This window comes from Apaloderma vittatum, unplaced genomic scaffold, assembly GCF_000703405.1.
Source record: "Apaloderma vittatum isolate BGI_N311 unplaced genomic scaffold, ASM70340v1 scaffold10889, whole genome shotgun sequence".
Classification (NCBI taxonomy): domain Eukaryota; kingdom Metazoa; phylum Chordata; class Aves; order Trogoniformes; family Trogonidae; genus Apaloderma; species Apaloderma vittatum.
In genome coordinates this window covers 47,490-73,741 of record NW_009734644.1, presented here as the reverse complement: position 1 = coordinate 73,741, position 26,252 = coordinate 47,490, and the positions used below count along the sequence as shown (strand labels likewise).

General features: G+C 36.6%; 1 protein-coding gene across 1 annotated transcript in view; it reads left to right on the top strand.

Annotated features, from left to right (window-relative positions):
* Positions 1 to 3,176: 3,176 nt before the first annotated feature.
* Positions 3,177 to 26,252, top strand: part of STRN3 (striatin, calmodulin binding protein 3) — a 40,877-nt gene continuing 17,801 nt past the window's right edge. The window contains exons 1-8 of the mRNA XM_009876352.1: positions 3,177 to 3,279; positions 8,097 to 8,170; positions 9,622 to 9,703; positions 9,994 to 10,173; positions 10,640 to 10,772; positions 12,461 to 12,602; positions 18,570 to 18,680; positions 24,537 to 24,677. Coding sequence (XP_009874654.1) covers positions 3,251 to 3,279; positions 8,097 to 8,170; positions 9,622 to 9,703; positions 9,994 to 10,173; positions 10,640 to 10,772; positions 12,461 to 12,602; positions 18,570 to 18,680; positions 24,537 to 24,677 — 892 coding nt within the window. The 5' untranslated portion in view covers positions 3,177 to 3,250. The remainder of the gene's footprint in view (positions 3,280 to 8,096; positions 8,171 to 9,621; positions 9,704 to 9,993; positions 10,174 to 10,639; positions 10,773 to 12,460; positions 12,603 to 18,569; positions 18,681 to 24,536; positions 24,678 to 26,252) is intronic.

Here is a 26,252-nt window from a genome sequence, read left to right as displayed (position 1 = left end):
GACGTGCAGGTTATGATATCATGGTCAGTTTAGGCTGATCTAAGACGATGTTGTCACTGAAAGGAGCAGTTACTTCAGTATCCTGTTTGCATCCCTTGTGCCAGCTTAAGTACTCCCATGGCTCTACAGAGTAGAATCAGGAAACTGATGTAATTCAGAACTGAGTAAAAAATAAATAGAGTGATTTCCTCAGTCGACCTAATGTGTGGCAGCAGAAGCAGCTAAGTCAGCACAGTGGCGGGAGCATAAATGTGGAGAGGAGGAGGATTGCTCCTCTTAGTATCAGCCTGGGGACTTACAAGTTGGTTTAAGACAGGGGAAAGAATTCTGGCATAACAGGGAGGGAGAGAGGGAAGGTGAGTACCAAAGTTGTTCTGGGCAATTTTGTTTCCCGATTTAAGTGCCAGTCAATCCTTAATCATCAGTATATAATCCAAGGTCAAGGAAAGCATCGATATATATATATATATCTCATCAGTATATATCAAATCGACCTCTACTGAGAATTGTTTCAAAGGAGAGGAATATCTAAGGATTGAAAAGGTTGTATTATGTAGAGAGCATTTCTTTAAGCATTTGTCTTTGTGTGTAGAACCTAAATTAGTACAACAACCCTGACTGATCTGTTTACTTTATCTGTTTTTATCAAACCCGAGATTTACTGCTTTTCAAAGAAGTCGTGTGTTAATTCTTAGGGCTTATGGTTATGCAATAGATCACCTAGTGGTTTTGACACCCCTCAAGACTTAACCTACCAAGTTGATGAGTGTAATTTATATGGCAAATCTGCAGTGATATATTCTTGGTTTTCTGTTGAAGGTCTTGATGACTAAGTGTTCCTACAGTCTAAACGTCTGAAGTCTTCCAGAAGAGGGAAATAGTTTGGCTGCGAGCATTTAGGAGGCAGATGTTTTTCTGTGTGTATGATTTCAGCTATATTTTACTCTCTGTTACCATCAAAATGAGGATGAAAATAAGGCCCAGCAGTTGCAACTGGCAACTTCAGATTTGTCAAATAGTTATAAAAGGGTGCTGGCTGAAGAAAGAAGACTAATAAAAGGGGAGAAAAACCATCACTTGGAAGAAGCTGAGAACTATGTTGAAGTCAAAGAGCATAAGAGCTTTCAAAACCTTCTTTATGTGATAATTATCATAGTTCTGTGGTTTGAGTTGGTTTGGGTTTTTTTTTGTAAAAGGTCGTTGTGTGCATGCAGTAACTTCCAAATGTTTGAAGTGTGGTGTTGCACATGTGTGCATATACCATTACTTTTTAAAAAACACTACTTTTGTAATTATTTTATGTGTATTTTTGTATTTATATGTAATGACATTGTTTACTTTTGGTTGTCTTATCCTTGACTATAGTGAAAATTGGGACAACAAGCTGGGCTTGTGAAATCACGTAGTCATTTGCTGCCTTGAGTACTAGAGGAGTGCCGATTATGTATAATCGTAGTTTTCTCCAGCAGGCTGTTAACTTTCTATTCTGTTAGAGTCGGTTTTACAGTACGTTTTAGAATGTAAGTAACATACTTGCAGTTGAGTATAGTTGTTGAGTTTGCTCGGTTCCCTCCATCCTCTTCCATTGGGAGCCCACTGTTAAAAATAGCTTATTCTGGATCTCAATCGCTACGTTTTTTCTTGAAATATCTGTGCAATCACTACAAAGATGTGAGTTTTTTGTTTTCTTCTGTATTACCGTGCGTTGTTCGGTGCATTACGCTCTTTCACCAGGTGGCAGTGGTTAACTGAGAGTGCTTTCATGACTGAAGGTACTTGTAACTGCTTTGTTCTCACTAGGATTTGAAATTTTAATTGATTAAATCAGTAGTTAGCTAATCCAAGGTGAAGGAATACATTTTAATTTGGTTTAGCATTGAGCACAAAGCCAGAGGGTCTAAAATCAGGGCTGACCTGAAGTTTTATAATGGTGATACCACTTACTCCTGAGAAAGGAGCGATGCAAGAATGCTGTCCTCCTGGTTAGACTCTTTCAGTCTGAGAGTCATGAAAAGGTACAACCACTCCCTTTAAAAAAAATCTTCAAGAATAGATTAGGTGCTTATTATAGCTCTGCTTTGCTTTTTTTTGTTTGTGTGTTTGTTTTTGCAGTGACTCCTTTAATAATGGAATTGTGTTGTTGATCTTAAGCTCTATAGAGCAATGTGGTCTCTACTCTCCTTATTCTTTTTAAACCCCTCTTCCCAGAAAATTTACATTGAATCTTTGCCTGAGTTAACTGCACAAGGACTTGAGTCAATTTAAAGTCATAACGAGGACAAATGAGTTTCTGGTTTCCTGTAATGTTGACCAATCTGGTAATGTTCTTGCAAATGCCCAGGATTTTGGATTGCAAAAGGCAAAATACAAGCCCTTTCCCTTTGTAGTGAAGAGACTGCTTTTTATCTCAACAAACATACTACCTTTGTTTGTCAACTACTTTAAAGTTCCACGAGACCTTTTACACCAGTCGAGATAGCTTGTATGTTCTGCTGAATTTATTGTTACCTCCTAGGTTAACAGGCAAATAGGAAACTTCATTGTTTCTTTGTAAATTAGGTGGGTAGTATGATTAACACCTTAAAAAATGGCAATTCATTATTTTTCTCGATATAGAGCAGCACAATAAACCCAATTCTCCCTTGATATTCTAACCTTCAGCTGTCTTCAGTAGTGAGTAAAATGTGAATCCGTGAAATACAGTTGTTTCATGTTTAATGGATTTGTAAATTCTATATTTGAATTCATGTAACCATTTCTTGATCTGTTCAATATACTGACATTAAAGTAAATTGCTTACAAGTATGCTGTGTACCTATTTTAATATGGCTTCAGGTTTGGAACAAAATGTATAATGGAATTTATGCTAACAGTGCCATAAGAACAAAAATGTGTGCATATATTAAAATGTTTAATATGATTGTTGTTTGTGCCTTCTTTTAGAGTCATTATACTAACTTTAATACATTTATTTCAAGGCAGAACCAACATTTATGAACAGAAAATAATGTTCGGTCTCTAGGGCAGAATTATTTTTGTTATTAAAGACTGAAGTGATTAATACAAAACCTGGTGCCTTTTTTTTTTCTTTTTTTTTCCCAAGACAGACTTTATTGTTTAATTTTGGGAACAGAGTGGAATAAAATCCGTTATCTTTTTTTGTGTGTGTTTTCAGGCTCGGATAGCGTTTTTACAAGGGGAAAGAAAGGGTCAAGAAAATTTGAAGAAAGATTTAGTGAGAAGAATAAAAATGTTAGAATATGCATTAAAACAAGAAAGGTAGGTATTCAAATTGCTCAGCTTCTATGTGACCTGAAAGACTTAACAGACTAAAGGAGTTTATCATGTATAAACTACCTTTACGAGGCGATTCTGTGTTATTTTATGTAAAACGTCTTTATGGTTGCTCATCTTTGCAGCGTGTTTTCTGATAAGCTTTAGTGTTTTGATGTGTGCTAAACAGAGAAAAGTACAGTTTGGGCAGTTTCCCTGTTCTGATTTAGAGTAATGGTATACTAAGTAAGAATAAATGTTCTGAAAATGTTTATACCTTATTGCTATACCTTTACCTGCTCTTCAATGGTATTAAACTTGAAAGGATGAAAAATATTGTCCTCCTGAGTCTCTACAACTGTTTTCTATGTGTCACATAATGAAAACTATATTTTATGGCAGAGCAGAATTCTTTAAAAGCTAGTGTTACATTCTGAAGCATTGTGCTTTTCTGTGGTAGATGGTAGAATTTCTAGTCTTGGTAGGTTCATTTTCTGTAGCATTAAATTAATGCTTTAAAAAATAAAATTCCATTGAATCCATGCAGGCTGATGTCCTTCATCTTACATGTCCTCCTGTTGCATAGTTCTTTCATTTGACCAAAATTTTGTAAAAAGTAAGAAAATAATCATTTCATGTGCCTATACTTTTCGTAGTGGACTCAATTCTTGTATTTAATTTTATCTTGCTCTTAAAAAGTAGCTGAATCCAATATCTTGTAGATCAGGCAGCAAAATAGGTAGCCTTTGTTTGTTTATTTTGATTTGAGGGGAACCTTCCTGCCAGAGTAGATTTAAAATGTAGCGAAGTGTAGTAGTGCAGCTTCACCTGGGCAGTTTTTAGTTAGCTGTCCCAAAGTAATTATGTCCTAATGTATTTTACATTATAAATTCGTACTATGAGTGACTAGCACAGAGATAACTTTGATTACTTGGTTTCATACTAAAATCTAATGTTTTGGCAAGGGTGGCTGCATACCTGTGTGTCAAGTGTGCGCTATAAGGGTGCTTTAAAAAAGAGCAATGTTCCCACAGAAAGCCTTGCTGGCGCATCTTGTGTGTTCTGGTGAAGTGAGAGACAGACAAGATCCATTTCTTCATTCAGCCTTGTCCTCTACATGGAACTCAGGGTTTCCACCTGTGTAAGGTGAAAAGTTACATTGTTGTACAGGAATTGTGCAAGTCTGGATTCAAGGCACATGAAAAGTATGCCAAGTGTTGGGGTGTGTGTATTTTTCCCTTAAAGAATATTGAACGTGTCGAAGGAATAGTGTGCTTTTGTGGCAGACCCGAGTGTCTGTGCTGTACAGAATGTGCACCGTAAGGCTGTGAGGATTGTGCACTTACAGGGAGAGATGAGAGGCACAGAATTACAGCTGGAGGGTGAAGACATTGTATAACAGAGTGCTGCAGAATTTGGAGGTGAGTGGCATTGGTGAAACCTACTTCCTGCTTTCTCCTCCAATGCAGCTGCCTTTATAGTTCGACTTCCCATGAAATTCCAGAATTCATGTGATGGGCAAGAAACTTGTACAACAGGAGCAGAACAGCAAAAGCACGTGGTTTGCTTTGGTTATTGCGACTAGTGCGCACAAGCCAACACTGCATACTTTTCAAGAGGAAAATCCTTGCTTAGGTCTCGGCCAGAATTCTCATGAAGATTGCTAAAAACAGGAACTGAAACTTTGGGGTTGATTGGTGAATGTATGGGAGGCAATGAGGAAGCTTTCTGTTATTTTTTTTGTTTTCTTCTACAAGTGCGTAGTGGTTTGAGGGGATCTAATTGGAAAAGTATGAGGGATTGAGTAAGGAGAGCAAGCAGGTACTGACTTGTCAGTAAATCATCCAAGAATGATAGTATGTTAGTTCCGGATTGTTGCACTGAATAAAGCATTCAGGAAAATAGCTGTTGGGTTTTTGTTACTGTTCCTCTGAGTGAAGAATCACAACTAATGAAAAGAAAGCAGCCTCAAAGTAAAGTAAATTCTGAGGACTTCAAATCTAAAAACTCCTGACAGCCGTTTTCAATGTTGCATGTGACTCCTCTCCCACCCCCTTTCTCCTCCTCTTGTTGCCAGCTCCCTGATGCTGTCAGAGTTTCACAGAGTGAAATATCAGATTATAGGGAGTCAACCTAATTCAGACAATGATGACTGCCGTGATTACAGAAAAAGGTTGTAAAACAGGACATCAGTGTGCAAGATTAAATAAAATGCAGTAGTAACAAAATACGCTTGATATTTCTGGTGATTAAGTGTGTGCAGCAGGTTTGATAGTGTTTTACAGAAGAAAAATGTTTATTATATTAATGTCCTTAAATATTTTGGTAGTTCTGTACAATTTTTGTAGTAAAATTAGGCCTTAAGTAGTTACACAGCTGGGATTTTTTGTTGGTAGCTTGTGTATATTGCTCTCTGGTGTTTAGCAAACCCAGCCAACCTTGTGTACTCTAAGCTGCTCTACTCCAGGCTTCATTAGCACAGTGCTGTGCTTAAATTAATCAGACTTGCGGAGATCGTAGAGCAGCGGCTGTATTTTTGACTTGGTGGACTTTGGAGTGGAGCTGGCTTGTATAATTGCAGCTGGGTGGTAGGATTCAGCAGTTAAATAGCAGCACGCAGCTAAATCACCTTAGGGGATTGTTTCTCCTCCTATTTTTCACTCGTAGAAACATAGCTTTAGAATGGTAAGTCAATACTCAAAGGATTCAAAAGGTGCCTCTTGCAGAATTTAGTTACGTGTGGTGTGGAGGGGCTTGTAAACACCACTGTAGCTTATTAGTGATTTTTTTTTTAAGATATGTAATTATTAGCCTTTTTTGTGTGAGAATATGGGGAGGGATAAGTGTGCCAATATATATAATATATTGAAATTTAGTAACATTGATTTCTTACTGAAAAACTGAAGTTGGTAATCAAAGGTAATGTGAAAGACAGTTGATCTCGTTATGTGCAGCAGTATTTTGGCTTATTTGAAATGGCTGGTCATTGGTATAATTTAGATCAGATACATCATTATCAGACTTTAATTAAATGTTTTTAAAATATACCTCCAAAACGGAACAACTACTCCTAAACAGTATTTGCCACAGCTCCAAACTGAACAAATGTAGGTTGACGTTTCAATTACAGTGCTTTATTTGCTTCAAATGCAAAACCATTTTGTCAGCTTTATTTAATTTCACAATTTCTTATCTTTTTTTCGTTTCAGTGGTTTGTGTTTTCTTTTTTAACCCCCAAATATACAGTACTTTATAGGGCCTATAAATAATAGTGGTATACTCTGTTCTGGAAACCTTGGTGGAACACTGCCCTGTTACAAAGTGGAACAAAGTGGGGTTTTGGATGAAATATGAACATACTCACAGATAAATAAAAAACCATGATTCTCTTTAATTGGCAGTCACTCAGATTCAGGTCACACAAGTGCCTAGTCTTTGGGAGCCTTACAATTTTCCAGTTACAATGCAATTGCTGTGAAATGCAGGATTTTGTATTACTGTAAGGCTCTGAACAACCTGGTCTCGTGGGAGGTGTTCCTGTCCATGTTGAGGGTTTGGAGCCAGGTGATCTTTAAAGTTCCTTCCAACTCAAGCAATTCTACGATTCTGTAAAGGGTCAGTAGTGCCATCTACTGACAGCTTGTTAACGAGACTGTTCCTAATTGCAATACTGGCAGAAACTTCTGTAATTTAAAAGAAAATCTTCTACATCATCAAACACATCAGGCAGCATTTGAGATCACCTTTTACCCACAGTTTGGAAAAGCTTGCAGTAGTGGCTCAGCTATTTGAGCAGCTTTGTTGGAAATCCTCGATTCTGTCCAGAATGTATTCCATTATGATTCTTTTCTTGAGCAGGTTCATATCTGAAAGTCTTTAAAATCTGTGGGAACTAGATATGCTTCAGTTTCTCTTAAAACTTTGGTTGCATGTTTTAATTCAGAATTATGCAGACAGCTCTGTTTTAGAGACTTCTTTAAAATGTGTCTGCTAACATTTTTGCAGAGGTCTTTTGCCTTGGGTCTACTGGAGGACATCTAGAGTTCTCCCTGAGATTTTGAGATTTTTGCCAAGGGTCTATGAGGCAAAAGTCAAATTGGGAAAGGTCTAGGATAGAGTTAGAGAATTGGAGGATATAGTTGCAGGTAGTTCGTATGATATTCCTGGATGTTTGAAAGAAGTGATGGAGAAGGAGAGGTTAAGGGATCAGAGCTCAGAAGTTGGGAAGGAGTGAGGCGAGTTTGTGTAGGTGAACTGAGCAGGAGTTGGAAGCTAAGCCTCCAGTCCATGAGGAAGAGAAAATCAGTAGAATTCCCAGTGCTGAGGGAAGCTGTCACTGGAATGTGGTTCTTCAGAGGGAAAGCTCTCAGTCATAAGCAAAGGCAGAGCAGAAGAGAAATTGCAGTGGATATTGAAGGTGGCAAATAAACAGGGATCCCAAATGGGAGTTTCATCCATGGTAGGGCAGTTGGCTAGCTGTGACAGCGCTACAGCTGAAAAAGTCATCTCTGCTAAATAGTTGAACCTACTGAAAGGTTTTTGAAAGGTTCTCTAGGTGTTGCGTGTGGGAAAACAGTCTTGGAGAACATCAGTAAACTCATCATAAATTATTTGATAATGGTGAATAATTATAAAAAGTTTATATCGAAACTGTGTTCTTGAAAGACCAGAACAAAATGTCTAATGCAATAATTGTCACAACAGTTTTATTTGGATAAATTGTATTACGTTAGTGTGATTGTTTTAAATGGGAATAGTTGAATGTTCTGAGTTGTTAAAAGTATGATATGCTAATTTGTTCAACATCTGCATACTTATTTCAGGGCAAAATATCATAAATTAAAATATGGCACAGAACTGAACCAAGGTGACTTGAAAATGCCAACTTTTGAATCAGGTAACTTTTATACAATAGCCTGTTTTAATATCATTTGTTTTTACGTTGTTCTGGATTTTCACTGTTTAATTTATTATAGCTTTCAGTCTTCCCCCACCCCCACTTAAGTGTGTAATAGAGAAGATGTCTCAGAAAGAGTGGGTAAATATTGTTTAATCTGAAAATCAAAATTAGTAGACCTTTCTTTTTTTTGAAAGAGCTTTGAATGTTGAGGAAAGCTTTAAATAATTTCTTATTTAGCTACTGCTTCTCATTATTTTTTTATAATACCCCTTTTTGAAAAATTTAATATTTTACCGTCCATCCATAAGGAAAACGTAAGTGCAGAGTAACTGTAAGAAATACGGTTGGGTTTCGGTGCTTTTACAGCATGCTAGTTTTTGAAGAATGAGTTGAAAAAAAAGTAACTGTGTTGTCTTGGCCTGGTAAAAATGTTGTTGAGCTTCTGTTTTTATCTAAAATCAAGGAAAAAATCCTTAGAGGAAAGAAAAAACCCAGGCTGTCCTTATTGTTGCTCTAGACTTTGCGGCATAGATACGAAGTTCATCCTAACGACGTTGCTCTTCACAGCATTGCAAAGAGGGGAAAGCATTTTTCGTAACATTGGACTATTTAATAAGCAGAATTACATGTCGCTTTTCTTGACGTGTATGTCTTTGGGAACTCACACTGTTGGCCTGTATTTGTGTAATGCACCTCAAAATCCTGGTCTACAAATTTTTATAATTTCTTCTTCCTCCCTCCTTTCCCCCCACCCCGCCTTTTTGGTTTTGTTTAGAGGTGCCCCATTTTGGGTACTTCTATACCCGTTTCAAACTAGAGATCAGAGACCATGATTCATATTTCTTTCTTGGTGAGATTTTTCATATGTGTTTTAAAGCCATATAACTGAGATGTTAAAAAACCTTGAACTATTAGTTTGTGCTGTGGTTTATAGTCTTTGCCATAGTAAAAGTGCAGTGGGTCTAGATTTTAATTGTTGATAGTAAACTAGTGGAATTTGTGTTAAATTACATGTTTGTTTTCTCCAAATGCTGATATGTGTCACTGCTTCTCTTATTCTAATTATATCTTCCATGTTCCTTTCTAAGCATCTCTGCTTTGTAAAAGACATATAGTCTGATTTTGTTCTGTTGGATGGATTCTGCTGATCAGGGCAAGGGTTTCTTTTGTGTACAAGTTAAATATTTATTCAGTTCCTTTTTTGCTTGTTAAGGGGTCAGGATTCTTTTAACTGATTGAATTCTGTGAAGTTATCTACTTGATGCTCCACAAAGAATTAGGGGAAGAAATAAAACTAAACAAACACCACGTAAGATTGCATCTAATTTAAAAGGGCTTTTGAAGATTTGCTGTTAGTTTCATTGGTATCTTGTAAAAAATAAATTGATCTTTAAAAAAACCCAAACCAAACAGAAAGCCTCACCCGATTATGTCACTGTATCTTTCAGAAGAAACCAAAGATATGGAGGTTCCTGCAGTACCTCAGAATAGCCAATTGACCTGGAAGCAAGGCAGACAGTTACTGAGACAGTAAGTAACATTGTCGATTATTGGTGTGTTCAGACTTTTCCGTGAAGTACAGGGAGCTGTATTTATGCTTGCTCTGTGAAGTAGGGTAATTGAGGTGGACAATTAGTGGTTCACTTTTTAGGACTTTGTAGTCTTGAGCAGTATAGAACAAGGTTTTCCATGAGATGGAGAGCAGTGAAGCTTCTTTTTCCAGAAATTGTGTAGTAGTGACATTTATTTTTAACAGTAAATACTAATTTCGTTTCCCTCAAATGTGCTTCCCTCTTTCTTTCCTCCCTTAATGCATCTAGGTATCTTCAGGAAGTAGGTTATACAGATACAATACTGGATGTACGCTCCCAGCGGGTAAGGTCTTTGCTTGGGCTCTCCAATTCAGAACCAAATGGTTCAGTAGAGACAAAGAACTTAGAACAGATCCTCAATGGGGGTGAATCTCCTTCCTCAAAACAAAAGGGACAGGAAATCAAAAGGTAAGTGAAGAGATGAAAAATGCATGAAATTCTAGTATGTTTTGCTTAGTCATTGATACGTACTCGTCAGTCCACGTTGAGCTTTGTGCTGTGGAGTGTGCACCCCGGTGCCTGCGGCTGACTGCCAGTGATTAGGAACTGAAATCCACTATACGTACATTAATGTGTGTACATTACGTAATGTATATGTATAGTACATAGTTGTATGTACAGGAAAAGATACAGTGTACGGAAGTTGAAGTTGTCATATAATCACTTTGGAGTTGTTATTTGAAGGAAAGATTCTTCTGAGTTGTGCTTTTATATGAAGGAATCGGACATCTGTAGAAACTTTCACACTGAACCGTTTCTTGTTGATTTGCTAGTTTTAAAACTCTTGTTAGGTAGCAATTATGTTTAATGTAGTTAATCTTCTAAAATCTTTTAAAGTAAACTAGATTCTCTGTTAATGTTTTTATTTATGTAGGAATTCTGGTGATGTTCTCGAAACGTTTAACTTCTTAGAAAATGCAGATGATAGTGATGAAGAAGAAGAGAGTGACATGATAGAAGATATTGCAGAAGGAAAAGAAAAGCACCGGATAAATAAGAAACACAAAGTAAAAATTTTTAAATTTATTTTTTTAATAGATCTGAATTCCCCTTTAAAGACAGAAATATTTTTCTTTCCAGATGTTTTTAAATGTGTCATGTTAAAACGCTTGTTGTTCTATCTTTATTATGTGAGTGGTTTGTGAGCAGTTGCATTATTGGCAAATTTGGTGGTTTAGTCAATATATTATCCCGAAAATTTTAAACCAACCAACCAACCACCCTGTTTGCAAATGTGAATTCATTGCTGAAAGAGAACTGAATTGCCCATCTCAGCTTCACTGCATACATAGTTTCTCAATACACACTAGTTAATAAGGCAAATTTAACACAATACAACATGCACCTTCTCTGAATTTTGGACAAGATAGGAACAGTTCCTTAGACGAAACTAAAATATGTGATGGGGAAAAAAAAAATCAGTTCCATGTTAAATCCTTTTATACATCTTTTTACTAAATATGTTAAGAGCGTAGCTGAGACTTGACTCTAGTAACCTTCTGTTTAAGGTTCAATTAAGTTTTGTTCCATTTTATTTTTCTCTCTAGTTTTCCATGCTGTGAGCAGCTTTCTAGGTAGGGTAAGACTGTATTACCTGTCCCATTTCACTTCTTTTTCTCCTGCACTGGAAGAATCTTCCTGTCAGTGGGATTCCTTTTATGTCAAGAGCTTTGTTTATGAAGGTCATGCTGACAATTTTAGTACTCTTTGCTCAGTAGAGTATTCTGTAGCAAGAGGACCCCTCTGGGTATGTTGAATTTTGTTAAATAGCTGGCAGCGTTAGCTCAGCTTTTCACAAGTCTTAATTTCCCAACTTGACTTGTCAGGAAGGGCTTTCCACCATAGTTTCAGTATTAATTTGTACTTCTGAGAACAGATTAAGCAATTGGTCAGATCTTCTTTGTACTGAGGCACTAGGTAGTTTGATAAAAAGATTATCTAATAAATAAGTAAAAAGCCAAGCACGTATGAAGACATGACACGTGTTTTTTGACTCTTGAAAAACCTTGGGCTTTTGTTTTTGTTTTATAGAAAGTAAAAGGATCACTTAAAGTTGTCTTTGTAAAAAATGTCTTTCTTCAAACACGTAAGAATATTGTGCAAGTCATAGAAACGTAGCTCCATGTGGTAATTTTCTACACCTGTGTAATGAAAGAAAACTTTTCACTTATGACTTGGTAGAGGGGTTTGTTTGTTTTATTTGAGGTGAAGGTGTGGTAGAACTAGTAAAAAGACACTGTTCTGAAGACACCATGTTTTCCAAGCTTATGCTTAACACTGAAATAAAAAGTGAAAAGAAAAAAAGGCTTCTGGGCCAGTAGAAAATAGTTGGTAAAGCTGCTCTGCAGAGCTATTTATACAGCAAGAAAATCAATGAAATTTTCTAGGTGATGTATTTTAAATAAAAATTCAGGACTGAGGTGTATGGGATCATTTCTGTTGCTAATCCTAGTGTCAGTATTATTTTCATTTCATAGTGGTCACTAGACTGCACTGTGCTCTCTTGAAAATTATTTTTTTTAATAAGCAACTCTGGATTTTACTATATTCAAGTACGTTTTTCTGCATTTCATGTTAAAAAATGTTTTCCCCTGCGATCAAGTACTCAGATTAATCTATATAATTTCTAAACTAAGTATTTTAATAGAAAATTTATTCATGATTTAAATGCAGAAAAACGTTTATGTGCTTGCAGATTGGTAATGAAGGTTTAGCTGCTGACCTTACAGATGACCCCGATACTGAAGAAGCTTTGAAAGAATTTGATTTTTTAGTGACAGCTGAAGATGGTGAGGGAGCAGGAGAAGCTCGAAGTTCGGGAGATGGAACGGAGTGGGGTAAGATGCTAGCAAAAGCATTTAGAAATAATTGAGTATTTGTTCATGATACTGCGTAAGAGTTGCAGTACCTACAGAGATGATGTGGATGTATGGATGATTGTGATGATCCAATGATGGTACTTAGTTAATAGTGTATATGATGCTGAAACTTTCCTCTGTGTGTGTGTGTGTGTGTATATATATAGATGCTGTTGTAGTTGCCACAAATACAATTATAGTTACATTTGTTTCAGGTTTTGGTTTTGATTCCAAAACTGAAAGAGAATATTTTCTTTCTTGAAAAAGAGTGACTAGGATATTTCAATAAATTTGGCTTTCAAATCTAGATTGTATTTTTTCCTATTTGTTTCTGATCAAGAGCTTTAAACTTTTTGTGCTTGAATTTCCTTGGTGTACTCGTGAAAATGGGCAATAAGTGTATTTAGTTTTTCAGGCTGAAATTTTTAGGTATTATTACTAATGTGGCTTGCATTAGTAGAGTAAAAAAGTACTTTTTTACTGGCCCAACTTCTTATATGTTTAGACTATGTAATAAAATCAAGTAGGTTAATCATTTGAAATGAAGAGAAGAAATTGGAAGAGGGAGAGAATTTGAGTAGGAGAAAGAATAATGAACTGGGTAACTTGCATCTGCCCTGAAACGGGAAATGACCATCTTAGTTTCTGAACTGCGGTATGAGAACTGTTGTGGCTGCATATGGTAAGTCTTGCATCGTAAGGCAAAAAAGTGCCACTAGATCGTCTTGTTTGATCTCTTGTTTCATGTCAACGAGACAATGAAATTTGGCATACTTAACACCTTGGTGAGCAAAGAAATCGAAATACTGCCACTTCTTCCAGGAAAATCATCCAGTCTTCATTTTGAAGATACCAGGCATCAGAAAGCATTTCTTCCTGGAAATAAATATCAAAGGGCTATTAGTCACCCTATTTTTAAAATTGAGTATTATTTTTAGTGGAAGATGAAGCCAGACAAATTGTTACCTTTACTCTTTATGTAAGACATCTCTTAGGCACTGAAGCTGAGGTTTTTGACTGTCAGTTTTTAACATCCTTTCAAACATACTGTGATGCCGAAAGTTCTGGTTCTACCGTCAATCTTGCCACTATTGTATATAGAAGGAAAGACACCTTTGAACTGTAGTTCATGCAGTCAAAGATTTATCCATTTTTTCAGAGCAGGCTGCTGAAACTTACCAAAGTAGCTTGTCCATTGAAATTCTAAGTAATTGCTTTCCAAGATTACTTTCCAGTATATCTCTGTCTTCTCAGGTGGTTACCAGGAATGAAAGGATTCTGATTTATTTGCAAGTTATATTTTTCAAACTTCTTTCCAAGCAGTTCAGTCGCTCTTCTAGACTTAAAATAAAATTAAATTTAAAAATCTTATTTTAAAACTCAAATTGACCCACCACACTTCTCAGACAGCAGTTTGAACGTCTTTTGTTAAAATTTAAGTGAGCCCATAGTAAAAGTAAGGCATTTTAGGACTTTGTACACACTTGCGACTGCTTTCTTGTGACAACTGGTATAGCTGCCGTTATCAAAACGCTCAGGTCTGAGGCAAGAAAGTAGGGATGAGGAAATAAACATAGAACAGAGTTTTTAAGACACAAGTAGGTTTAAGTTTTGCTGTATGAAAACAATAATATATTTTTAACGAAGTAACTATTTAAATGAGTCAGAAGACATACTTCCAACTAAGGTAGCAGTGCTTCTTTCATCGTATGTCACCAGTTTAGTACAGCTGTTCTTTCCTTAAGTGGAAGTTTCAGGATACAGTCCATCAGGCTCTGGGGTTAAGTGTCACTGTTTTAAAGATAAATTTGAGATGTTTAAGGACAGTGCTTCTTCATTATCTATTAAAAATAGCATTTAAAATATTGTCCTGCTTAAATGTCTTCTAAAATAATATATTGCCCAAGCCAGTTTCTTTAACCCTGTTACATTGGAACTGTCACTACTTGAAACCCCCAGGTCCAACCATTTATTTATTTAGTTGTGAGGGAGAATGGCATTTAAATTGAATACTTGTCATTACTTTAGCAATTGCACCAAACATTAACATTTCAGTTAAAATTCATATTTTTCTTCATAAGGTAAATAGTTGTTCTGCTTTCTTCTCCAGCTTTTTTTCTTCTTCCTGTTTTAGTTTTCCTGTCATTGCCATCCTTCTGTCACTTCTTACTCTTCAAATATTTAGGCTCTCTGAAAAGATGTATATGTTCTTACGTGTAATTTCTTTATGATGCTTGTATTTAGTATCTGGGAACCAAACTTCTCATGTTTAAGCTCTAAGTCTGTTGCCTAGTCTTGCTTTATTATTACTTTCAATACTTAATTGTCAGAGTATTATTGGTAGATCTAACTTCAGATACACTAAAATTTTTCATCACCAGATTTGATAGTTACATCTTTGCTATTCCCGCTCGGTCCCCATGTGTTGCCTGGTCTAGTCGAGCGGTGACGTCCCTGCCCACAACAGGGAGGTTGGAGTAGATGATCTCTAAGGTCCCTTCCAGCCTAGGCCATTCTATGAAATCTGTTGGAAACTTCTGCAAACCAGCCACTGGAAGTTTGGGTTGGTTTTTTTTTCCTTCCTGTAATATGACTTTATTAACACATTCTATTTTTAAGTGCCTCTTTTAAAATACTTTAAGTCTTAAATCATTCTCAAGCGTTGTGGTTTGAAGTATCCTGTCATGCAACATGTTTTCCGTAGGAATACTGTATCTTCAAAATGATGAAAGATGTGCAGATTCAAACAGTGTTAAATAAAGAACTGAAGTATACAGCACAAAATTAAAAAACGAGCGTACACTTTCGGATTAAAAATTTATAAATGCCTTGTGGTAATGCAATATCATCAAGAAAAAGACGCATACAGAACTTCTGTTTGCTTACGCAAACAGGAATAAATACACATCGGTACATATTACATATTCTGTAGTCTTTTTATTCTGCTTATGCTTTTGATAACTAACATGTTCATCACTGAACTACGTGATGACCATGTAGTTAGAACCCTTCTGCTCTGCTCCCGTGAGCTCCACCTGCAGTATTGTGTTCACCTCTGACATACCCACCGTCAGGAAGATGTGGACCTGTTGGAGCAAGGCCGGAGAGGGGCCATGGAGATGATCAGAGGGCGGAGGTGCCTGCCCTCTGCCCCCACCAGGAGGATGGGCTCAGAGATTTGGGGCTCTTCAGCCTGGAGAAGAGAAGGCTCCAGAGAGACCTTACAGTGGCCTTCCAGTCCCTGAAGGAGACTACAGGAAAGCTCAGGAGGGACTCCCTACCAAGGGGCTGCAGTGATAGGAAAAGGGATAACAGTTTTAAATTGAAAGAGGGAAGGTTTAGATTAGATTTTAGGAAGAAATTCTCTACTGTGAGTATGATGAGACACTGGAACAGGTTGCCCCAGAGAAGTTGTTGATGCCCCCTCCCTGGAAGTGTTCAAGGCCAGGTTGGACGGGAATTTGAGCGGCCAGTTCTAGCAGAGGTGTCCCTGCCCATGGCAGGGAGGTTAGAACTTGGGTGATCTTGAAGGTCTTTTCCAACCCAAATCAGTCTATAATTCAGTTAATTTCTCCTCTGCATGAGACACTAAAGTTTTGACTGTCTGTCCAGAATTCTGAGTGGCAGAGTGCAACTGCAATTCAGAGTCTGTTGAGTCATCTTTTTTATTATAATAATAATAATTAAAAAAAACCCCAAAACAATAATAATAATAATAATTTCTCTACTCAGTGATGTTGGCTAGTGGACATCCTGTATCCTCTGCACTGTCCTGATGTTGGATTAGTGTGGATTGTAAACAGTGCAGGCAATTTGAGGAATTTCACTGCTGGGGGGGGGAATTATGGAGGTGAGATGGTCTCATTACATGGCTCTGTTCTGAAATAGCGAAGTATGTCTAGGCATATCTGAGAGAAACACTACTGAGTTTTCCTGAAAATCTTTCTTGAAATTCTTTTCACAGACTCTGGTTAATCAGTTAGTGTTTTATCTAGTTTTCTATTTATGACCTACATTTCAGCAGCAGATAGCGTTGGTTTTGAGTATCTATGTTTGCAGTCATATGTTTTTCCTGTTTTCTGTTGACTGAATGAGCCCAATTTCTTCAAATTCTTTGTCTTTATACATAAAAACTTTGTTTTGCAATCTATAGACATTTTCTAAACTTCTAGTGTAGAACATAGACTGACATATTACTTCAATTTTGTCATCACCATCACGGATGTATGAGAACTACTCTTGGTTTAATGTATCACACCTTTTAAAACATCATAGCATAATGACAGTTCTGTTGTGGCTTTTTTTTTTTACCACCACGGCATTACAGTGCTGTACAGTCAATCAGCTTCTGTTTCCGTTTAGTTCCAAATCTTTCTGTGCAATGCTGCAACCTGGCTGATTACTTTCTTTTTATTAAAGACATCTTGGAGTATGTACTTTTTCTTAATTTTTAAAAAATTTCTATTTTTTTCTTAACTGAATTTGCCTTCATTGAGTTTCAGGAGGGTGCTTTTTTGTTTTTTTTCCTAATTTCCTTCCTTTTTTGGTTGGGTGTATCCTCTGACTTACCTTTCTGTCCTTCTATTTTCTGCCTAATCGCTGTTTTTCCTTGTCAGTGTTTCAGCCCTGTGATCATAAAGATTGAGGTGCTTGTGCTTGCAGCTTGGTAGCCGTAGCTGCAGTTTGGCGTCGGATGTCACTGTTCCCTTCCCCTCTCCACAGTTCTCAGGGCCCTTTGGCGTTATGCTCCCCACTTCGTGCCTTTCCCTCCCCGTGCCGTTTTTGTGTTCCACCTCTTTGATGAGGAGTTGTTTGAGGAGCGAGGGGTACCTGCCGCCAACCTAGGACATCTTCTCATTCCTTGTCATGTTTCGTCATGAAACATGTGCTTGGAATAAGTCCTGCTGGTTTGCACCCTTGTTTCTTGCTGTGTACGGCTCCTCTCTTGTACTTTTGTGACTGTAATGGTTAAAACATCAAAAATTGCTGTTTTATGGAAACACTGATCCCGTAGGTGCGATTGGAATTTGGGAACTAAGGAACTCGATGATCTTATGTGTAAAGAATTTGTAAGCATAAGCTTAACTGGCACACAGGCCAAGTTTTCCAGTTGTCTACTAGTAAAAGTGCTTCTGCCAATGTTGCATTTACCTTGTCTTAGAAAAAAAGTTAAACCTTTTATTAATTCTGTGTTTCCAGAAATGTTTGAGATGGATAGTTTAGAAAAGTGGAGACTTGGCTTTTCTTGGAGAATAATTAACTCTGCAATGTTTGTCAAACAGAAAAAGACATGTCTTCTGAAACTACTGTGCAATGTCGTATTTCTGCTAATTATAATGTAATTGCTGAAATGCAGTGAGGTGTCAATTCACCTATGCAAATTACTTTTCTTCATCTTTATGTAAAAAGCTGTATTTATAGACTTGTTTCTCTAGTTATGCGTAGGACCAAGGTTTCTTGTGCATGTCGAATGAGTGCGAGAGGATGCATGGTGGTCCTTATGAATAAACGGGCACTGACTTACTCAGCTTGCATTTCCACGAGAGATATGGCATGAATACTTTTATTTGCTTATTCAACACTGGCTGAATAATTTCTTAACACCATCTTTCTAAAGATGCAGTAGTCGTTTCTGAACACCAATGAATATTTGTGTATTTTGAAGTATCTAACATAAACAATTACTTACTAAGCTTAATTTGTTTGCTCCTTAGTAACAAATTAACATGCAATTTTCAAATAGGTTACTGATATTATACAGTGCCTTGGAAAACTGGAAGAAATGAGACTTTGTGTTTTGTAAACTAAAACTGAAACTGCACCTTTAAAGTAAAGATTTATTAAGAACTTCTTATTAATGCTCTTATACAGCTATGATAGTAAATCGCCAAGAGCTTGCATTGCCAATTGCTGATTTTTTTTCTTTTAATAATATGCTGCATGTAGACAAAGATGACCTGTCCCCAACTGCTGAGGTTTGGGATGTAGACCAGGGACTAATAAGTAAACTGAAGGAACAGTACAAGAAGGAACGAAAGGGGAAGAAAGGGGTAAAGAGTAAGTGCAGATTCTGAATCTTGTAATACAACGCTTTTTTGCCTATCTATATAGAAGAAATTTTTTCTCACGAGTTCTGTGTTGTTTTTTGTTTTGGTTGTGTTTTTTTTTCTTCATTGAGCATCATGTTCTGTGATGGGGGCAACCAACTTTAACTTTCTACCTGCTGAATGTGAATATTTCAAAACATTTAACAGCAATTTCCTAGATGACAAGTGTTGAAAACATAAGAAATTAAAGGTTAAATTGGTAAAGAGAGCTCAGTGCTTTCATGTGTGAGTGTAAAAATGTTGAACAATTTGCATTTTGAGGATATTCCTACTCTAAGAAGTTTTCTGAAAGATTTAAACTTTATCTACTTTTTAAAGTATAATACTATGATACTGTTGGGGAAGAGGATGTTTGCTTTTTTATGGTTTTTAACATGGCCTTGAATCAAGCTATAATTGCTATTTCTGTGCTTGTATTTATTTTTACAGTCCAAGGCAATGAGAACAAAAAAGTACCTGTAATGTAAATATGAACCTTTTTGTCTTTGTTTAGAATATAATCTTTTTCTTTATGGTGCCCTTAAATTTTCTGAGCAGTTAACACATTTTGGTTGACACCTTTACTCTTCGAAAGAGTTTTTGTCAACTATACAAAGTTCGTAGAAGACAAAATGTTATTAAATCAGGATCAATCCAGAAAAGCTCCCTTGATTGCAGTGTGTTTTATTTTGGAAACGTATTGTAGCAGTTTGTGGGGATACTTAGTAAAATAAAATATTTTTTTCCTTTATTTGAAAAACTAAATGCATATTAACTAAATTCAGTGATAATTAATATAACATTAAGAATTCTGTAATTATTAAGATTTTAATTGTAACATCTAACAAATTAAAATTCAGTGCATGGTGATTGTTTTCAGCAATTTTGCATGACTTGCACGTACACGCACATAAAAATATAAAATCTTTGATGAAGTAAAGATTTCTACCTGGTCTTTGCTTTGATTAGAACATATCCATTAGCATCCAGACTATTCCTGTATTCTCATTTAACGTGGAAATCAACAGTTGACACTAAATTCACATTAAGTATTCTGTAGGGTTAGAAGCTTCCTTTAGTAGAATGGACGTCTGTTATTTGAAATTTTCTCATTGAACTTCACATATTAGAATCTTGGAAGCACAGTGGTTGCAAAATAACTGCAAATGTTTTGAATTATGGGGGAAAAAAGGAAGTGATTATTTTGGAGATTTTTATAGTTCTAGCTCAAAAAATTTGCCTTTAGGTTATTGCATATGCAAAGTTCTTTAAACCATACTTCTGTTTTGATTCTAGTCTCTGCTATCAAAAGTTAAAGGGAATATTTTCTTCATCTCAAGTAATTTTGAAACCTGCTTGTGCTCACATAAGAGAATATTTAGGAGATGACTGTTGTTAGAAAGCTTAGCCTTTTGGGTTTTAACTCTTTAAATTCTCCTTTGGAAAACCCTGAGCTCGTATAGATGGTGTCGCAGGGTGATTTGTGAGGTTCTGCACTCACTCATCACTTTGAGGATAGCAGCTTCTGATTCAAAATTGGCCTCTAAATCACTGAGCTAGTTGAATAAGAGAACTCCACACGCAGGTAGAAGTATGCATTTAAGTTTGGACACGTTTATTTAAATTTTATTTGCTTTTTCCTCAGCTTTTTTAAGATTCTGAGACTGCAAATAATGTTGAAGGCCTTCTTTGTTCCGGCTTCGCATGTCTGATCCTTCATGAGCGTTCTGAATATTCATCTCTTACTTTGCTCTCCAGTGTGTTGTCAGAAGTTGTTTCAAGCAATACCAGAATTTATCTGCATGGCAGTGGATATATCGTCAGAAAGAACAAATGAATGTGTGCTGACTGTCACCTCTTGCAGTACTTTGAGGGCAGCGTAACAGGGCAGACATTCTGTCAGGTTCTTGCGTTGCCTCTGCATCTTGTAACTGCCAAAATCTGCGCTTAGACTCTTGTCTTTGTAACAGAGGCGTCTTATCCCTGGCCCCGGTACTGCAGCTTTCTTTCCAAACCTAGAGATAAATGAGCAAGAAGTACAGTTGATTCTGGTTTGATTCTTCTGTAGTCTGTATTCAGATGTTTTCTTTTGGGTGGAACACCTTAATTTAGGTCATCTGTCAGCACATGTATTCTAATAATGCAGTATTTCTTTTTGATTTTTGGATCTTTTTCCTGTCATTAACAGTCACTTTGTTCTGTGGAAATACTACTTCCTTGTGAAGGAATCTTTAAAACAAAAAAAACAAACCAAAAAAACACCTGAAGTTTAATTACCTTTATAAAATCAGCTGTAAAACAAGCCAAAACTTGTTTATTGAAGTGTTCTTAGATTTAAAAAAAACAAACAAACAAAAAAAAAAACCAAAAAACAACCAAACCGAAAAATACACAAACCAACCACAACCTATTCTTGGACTTTGTTGTGGTAAATAGATGAGGAGTTAGCTTTGCTTTCTAGAAAACCAGGCTTACCTTTTGCAGTAATGTGCTGAATTTAAGGCTAGTTTTTTGCCCAAGTCTGATAAGACCAGTTTTGGCAGGTAAATCAGGGATTGATATTTTTTCACATGTAGTCTCTCACATTTTCAGAGCACGAGTGGTGATGATGCATATCTCATTCCATACTATCAAGTCACCATAACATGTTGTCAGCAATCTGAAAAATAGCTTTCACATCTTAAATTGCACGTGTACATCAGTAAGATTCTCTTACTGATTTCCCTTAGTTTCCTTGAAACTTTTCTCATTTTTCACTTTCTTGCTCTTTTCCCCAGTTGTGTTGCGTTTATGAAACAGCATCTGTCCCGCTCACTTTACTAGCTTTGATTTCTGGAAATGTGGTGTGAAAGCTCATAGGCAGGAAAACAGATGTTGATTTTACTGTCTTCGTTACCATCACCTGCTGTTACAGAAAGATCCTTGTGTCATATTCAGACTTGGGCTGTTGGATTAAATGATCTCTAAGGTCCCTTCCAGCCTAGGCCATTCTATGATTCTATGATTACACCTTGGGGCTAACAGAAATCTGCTTATGGATTCTCAGACTACAACTTCTCAGCACTGAATATTCAACTACTTTTTTCACTTTGGGCCTCTGAAAGAGGATACACCGAGATGGAATTGTAGGTGCTTTGCTATTGTTCATTACAGGTTTGCGTTTACTGATGGATTTTTAAATTATTTTTTATCTAGTCTTTTCTTGAGGATAAAACAGTCATCCAGTTTGTGCCTCGAACGTAGCTGCTTATGCGAAGACGGCACATTCTTTAAAAAATCTTTGTAGTATTGAAAATTATTCCAGCAATTACATGAATGTGCACTTGCGCTTATTTGAAAGGAGAGGTCTGCACAGTCTTCTGTGGTGGTGGCACGTTCTTGAATATTGACATTTTTCAGCATGAAATACAGAGAAGTTGTTGGGAATAGCACCTGCTCATGTGCCAGCTTCAGAAGGAAGTTACTCTCTGTATTGTATGATGGATTAAGAGCTGTTCTAAGGTTATATCTGAAGGACAAGAAGTGACTAAACATTCTGAAAAACATTAAAAGGCAAGGCTGACAGTTCCCCTGTGAGTGACTTACTGAATGGCTGACTGACTGACGGCAGCAGCACAGAGAGGCTGCTTCTCGTTCCTTCTGAGTGTGCTCAGAGACACGTTCCTCACGCCCGTGTATTTGGTGTGAAACCGCTTCCAAAAGGTGCTCCCAGTTTGGATGTAAGAGTTTACAAGCCATTTTTGGCAGTTTCCGTCCGTGTGTTGAACAGTTCACGTGTATTGACATGGAGAAGACAGGTTTTCTTCCGGAAAGCACAGGGCGTATTAAATTAGACAGGTTAGGGCACCAGTCATGACTTTTATCGTGTTGATTGCTCCGTATCTTCAAGAATGTCTACTGCTGGTCAGTGGAGGTGGCTGGCTGATGGCCAGCTGGAATAAAGACAAAAGCAAGCTTTGTGGTCTTTTTGGTAGAGACGTGACCGTTTTAAGAGTGCCTTTTTAATACGAGCTCTCACCTGCTGGCTGCCGTTAAGAATTGTATCTTTGAAATGAAATCCTATCAGTTTAGTGGTTATTAGAAAAAAATTATTGGTGCAAGAGGGACATTCCTCATTTTTATTATTTTTACACTCATCTCATTAACTGATATCACAGGTTTCTAGACTCACTTCTACTTGAAAGTGAAATGAATCTTTAACCACTCAAGAAATCTGTTCTGCTGAATACGGGAAACTCTTAGAAACCATTTTTGTTCTCAAACAACTTCTGGGTAGGAGCCTTTGTAGATTTAACAGGAATACTAAATGTCCCATAAAAGAAAGGGAGAAAAATATCAAAAGCACACTAAAAAAAAGTACAGAGAGTTTGTTCATTTGGCAAAACAAAAATATTTTGCATGTATTAATGAGAATAGTTGTTATATAGCATACCTCTTGGGGTATGTGGTATACTTTTGCTATGATACTACTTCAGAAATGTTTTTCCATTGTCATCCTTCTCTCGGGAGAATTCTTCGTTATCTCCAGATAATTCAATTATCAATGGATACTTATTTTTGAACACATGAATTGTAACAGTTTTTTGTCAGCGAGATCTAAAAGTTGCAATACTATTTGAAAGTGTATTTTAGTGTTTAACTTTTTAAGCAAACAGTTCTGCTTTTGATAGGTCATATATAATTACAGGTTTAATCTTTTACCTTTTTGAGAATAAAGGTGGTGTCATTTTGATTTCTTTTTTTAATAAAAATGGTACATGTCACCTCAGAACGTAAGAAATTGTCTCATAATGCTTTACTGAAAAAGACATATTTGAAAATTATTTAAGTTCTAATACACCCTTTTAAAAATAGTAAACATATATTTTTTAACAAGTTTAAAAGCACAATTTTTGGCAGCCATGTAGTGGGGTTTTTTGTTTTAAATGTTCTACAACCTAACTGCCTGCAGTCCCAGGAAGGACTCGGTTGTCCGTTAAAAGCTGGTTAGTCTTGCATCATTGTGGATTGTTTTCTTTAAAGGGATTCTGTCACTGAAATTTCACTTCATGACTGTAGCTTGACTTTTTGAAATGCAAGCTGTGAGCAGGTATGAATTCATTAATTTTAAAAATAAATTAGAACATCCTGTTCTTGTTTGTGTATTAAGTTAATGACACTAACAAACAATTCAGTGTGCTTTGTTTCTAGCGGCATGCTTGGACGAGAAGGGTAACGGACACCTGCACTTTCATACAGTGGCAGAAGCATTCTTGCTCTTGTGTTTGATAAGCAGTTTATACGATTTCAATACCATTCAAAAGCAGGGAAAGTTAATTGTTCGTTGCACCCCATTTATGAGTTGTTTGTACTTTTTGCCTCATTTTTAAGCTTATTTTTTATTCGCACTCTGTTTTTCAGTGTTAAATGGTTTAGTATAGTTATAATTGTGTAATATTATTGGCAAATGTTTTAATTCATGCATATGTTGTTTAATAGTTAATGTTATTTTAATATTTGGCTTGACTTCTCCATAGGGGTGTAAGATGATTTTTTTTCTCTCCTACAGGAAATTGTAGAATAGATCTACAGAACACGAAGGAGTTATTCCTTGATTTAGTGAATTAAAACTGTTTGCATGTAGTTTGCAGATTTGATGTTATTAACTCCTGATTTCCAGAAGATCAGTTATATTAATATACAAAGACAAAAGAAACAAAATTGTGTTTATTTTAAGGAGGTCCCATCAGTAATTATTCTTGTTTGAGTAGTTTAATGGATTTTTAGACTTCAGTCAAGTCAAGCGGTAGCAATCAAATGAATCTTTGCTGCTGACATTAATTTACAGGAGTCAACAGGACAAAACTTCACGACATGATAGCTGATCTGGGCGATGATGAGATACCCCACATCCCTTCAGGAATCATTAATCAATCTAGGTCACCCTCTTCTAGAATGACTGATCATGAAGGTGCAAGAGCAGAGGAAGGTACAAAAAATTCAGCTACTTATTATATTTCAGGAGATTTCTTTTAGAAGGCACACGCTCTCATTTACTGTCCCCTCTATAAAGCTTACTGCAACTGCAGATTGCCACATGATTTTATTTGGAGTCCTTCCCAAATGGTTTTATGAGAATGTGGCTTGAGTTTCTGTGGCTTACTGTAACTCACCATGATTTCATAAGTATTTTTAAACAAATGTACGGCAGTGTGTTTTGAAACTATTCACTATTAAACCCCTGTTTGCAGACATCCCCCCCTTAGCAAAACCTTTTAAAAATAGGGTGTTATTGATTGAAGGGAAGAAAAGGTGAGTATTAACATTTAATACACAGTTTGTGTTTTAAAGTGAAATGTAAAAGTGGTTATTTAAGTTATGAGATAAATTTGTCTCTTTTTCCTCACGTTTAATGTTCTCTTTATTAAAAAAAAAAATCTTTTGGTCTATATACACAAATGTACAAAACCACTATTTCTTTACAAAATATTGGCTTCAATTTCCAGATTATCCGAGGCACTGGAAGTTAGTGGCAAATTAGTCTAAATAATCCAAAATCTTGTATTCAGCTTTAAGTTTTTTGCTTTAAAGGAATGAAGAATGGTTTTCCTTATATTAATTTTGAGATGAGAATACTGTTGTGTAAATTTGTCTTCTACTTGCAACGCACTCATTCAAAATACTCAGCTGAATTCAGAATTGGCTCCTTTATGATGTTGGCTCCTAAGCCTTGGCATGGTATCAGCTATACCACAAGCGGAAAAAACTTGTGTTATTACTGATCCTGATAATTTGTTGGTTCTCCTATTCTTCCTTCACCTGTGCCCACACAAATGCCTGTCACCAGGCAAGCAGAAAAATACAAGTTTTTCAGGGAGATTTTTTATTGCTTTCCCAAACTACTGCTTTACAAAAGCATTTGTCTTCCCACCTTCCATTTCATCTTTGATCTACCACTCAAAGATGCATCAAGCATCAAACCTACCTGTGGAGTGCAATTGGCAAACCTGCTGAGAAAGTTCCACGTGCTGAAGCTTATGAATATACATTGAAGTTGTGTTTAGGTTTAGTGTTCACATGCTTTAGGTTGCCATTTAGTCTTGTTGAAGCATTAAGCACACGTAACCCTACGCTTATCACTGTATCGTAGGTGGATATTCTCAGGCCACACGTGTTGTGCAAAGGAACACGGATGTTAAGGATAGGCCATATAGATGTTGTCTCTTTTAGAGACTTTACATCTAAAGTAATATTGGACAAAACAGTCGCTCTGAAGAAATAGATGCTAAATATGAATTTCACAGAATCACAGAATGTTAGGAACTGGAAGGGACCTCGAAAGATCGTCTAGTCCAATCCCTCTGCCAGAGCAGGAACACCCAGACGATGTTACACAGGAAGGCATCCAGGCGGGTTTTGAATGTCTCCAGAGAAGGAGACTCCACCACCTCCCTGGGCAGCCTGTTCCAATGTTCTGGTACCCTTACTGAGAAGAAGTTTCTTCTCAAATTTAGGTGGAACCTCTTGTGTTCCAGTTTAAACCCATTACCCCTCGTCCTACCAT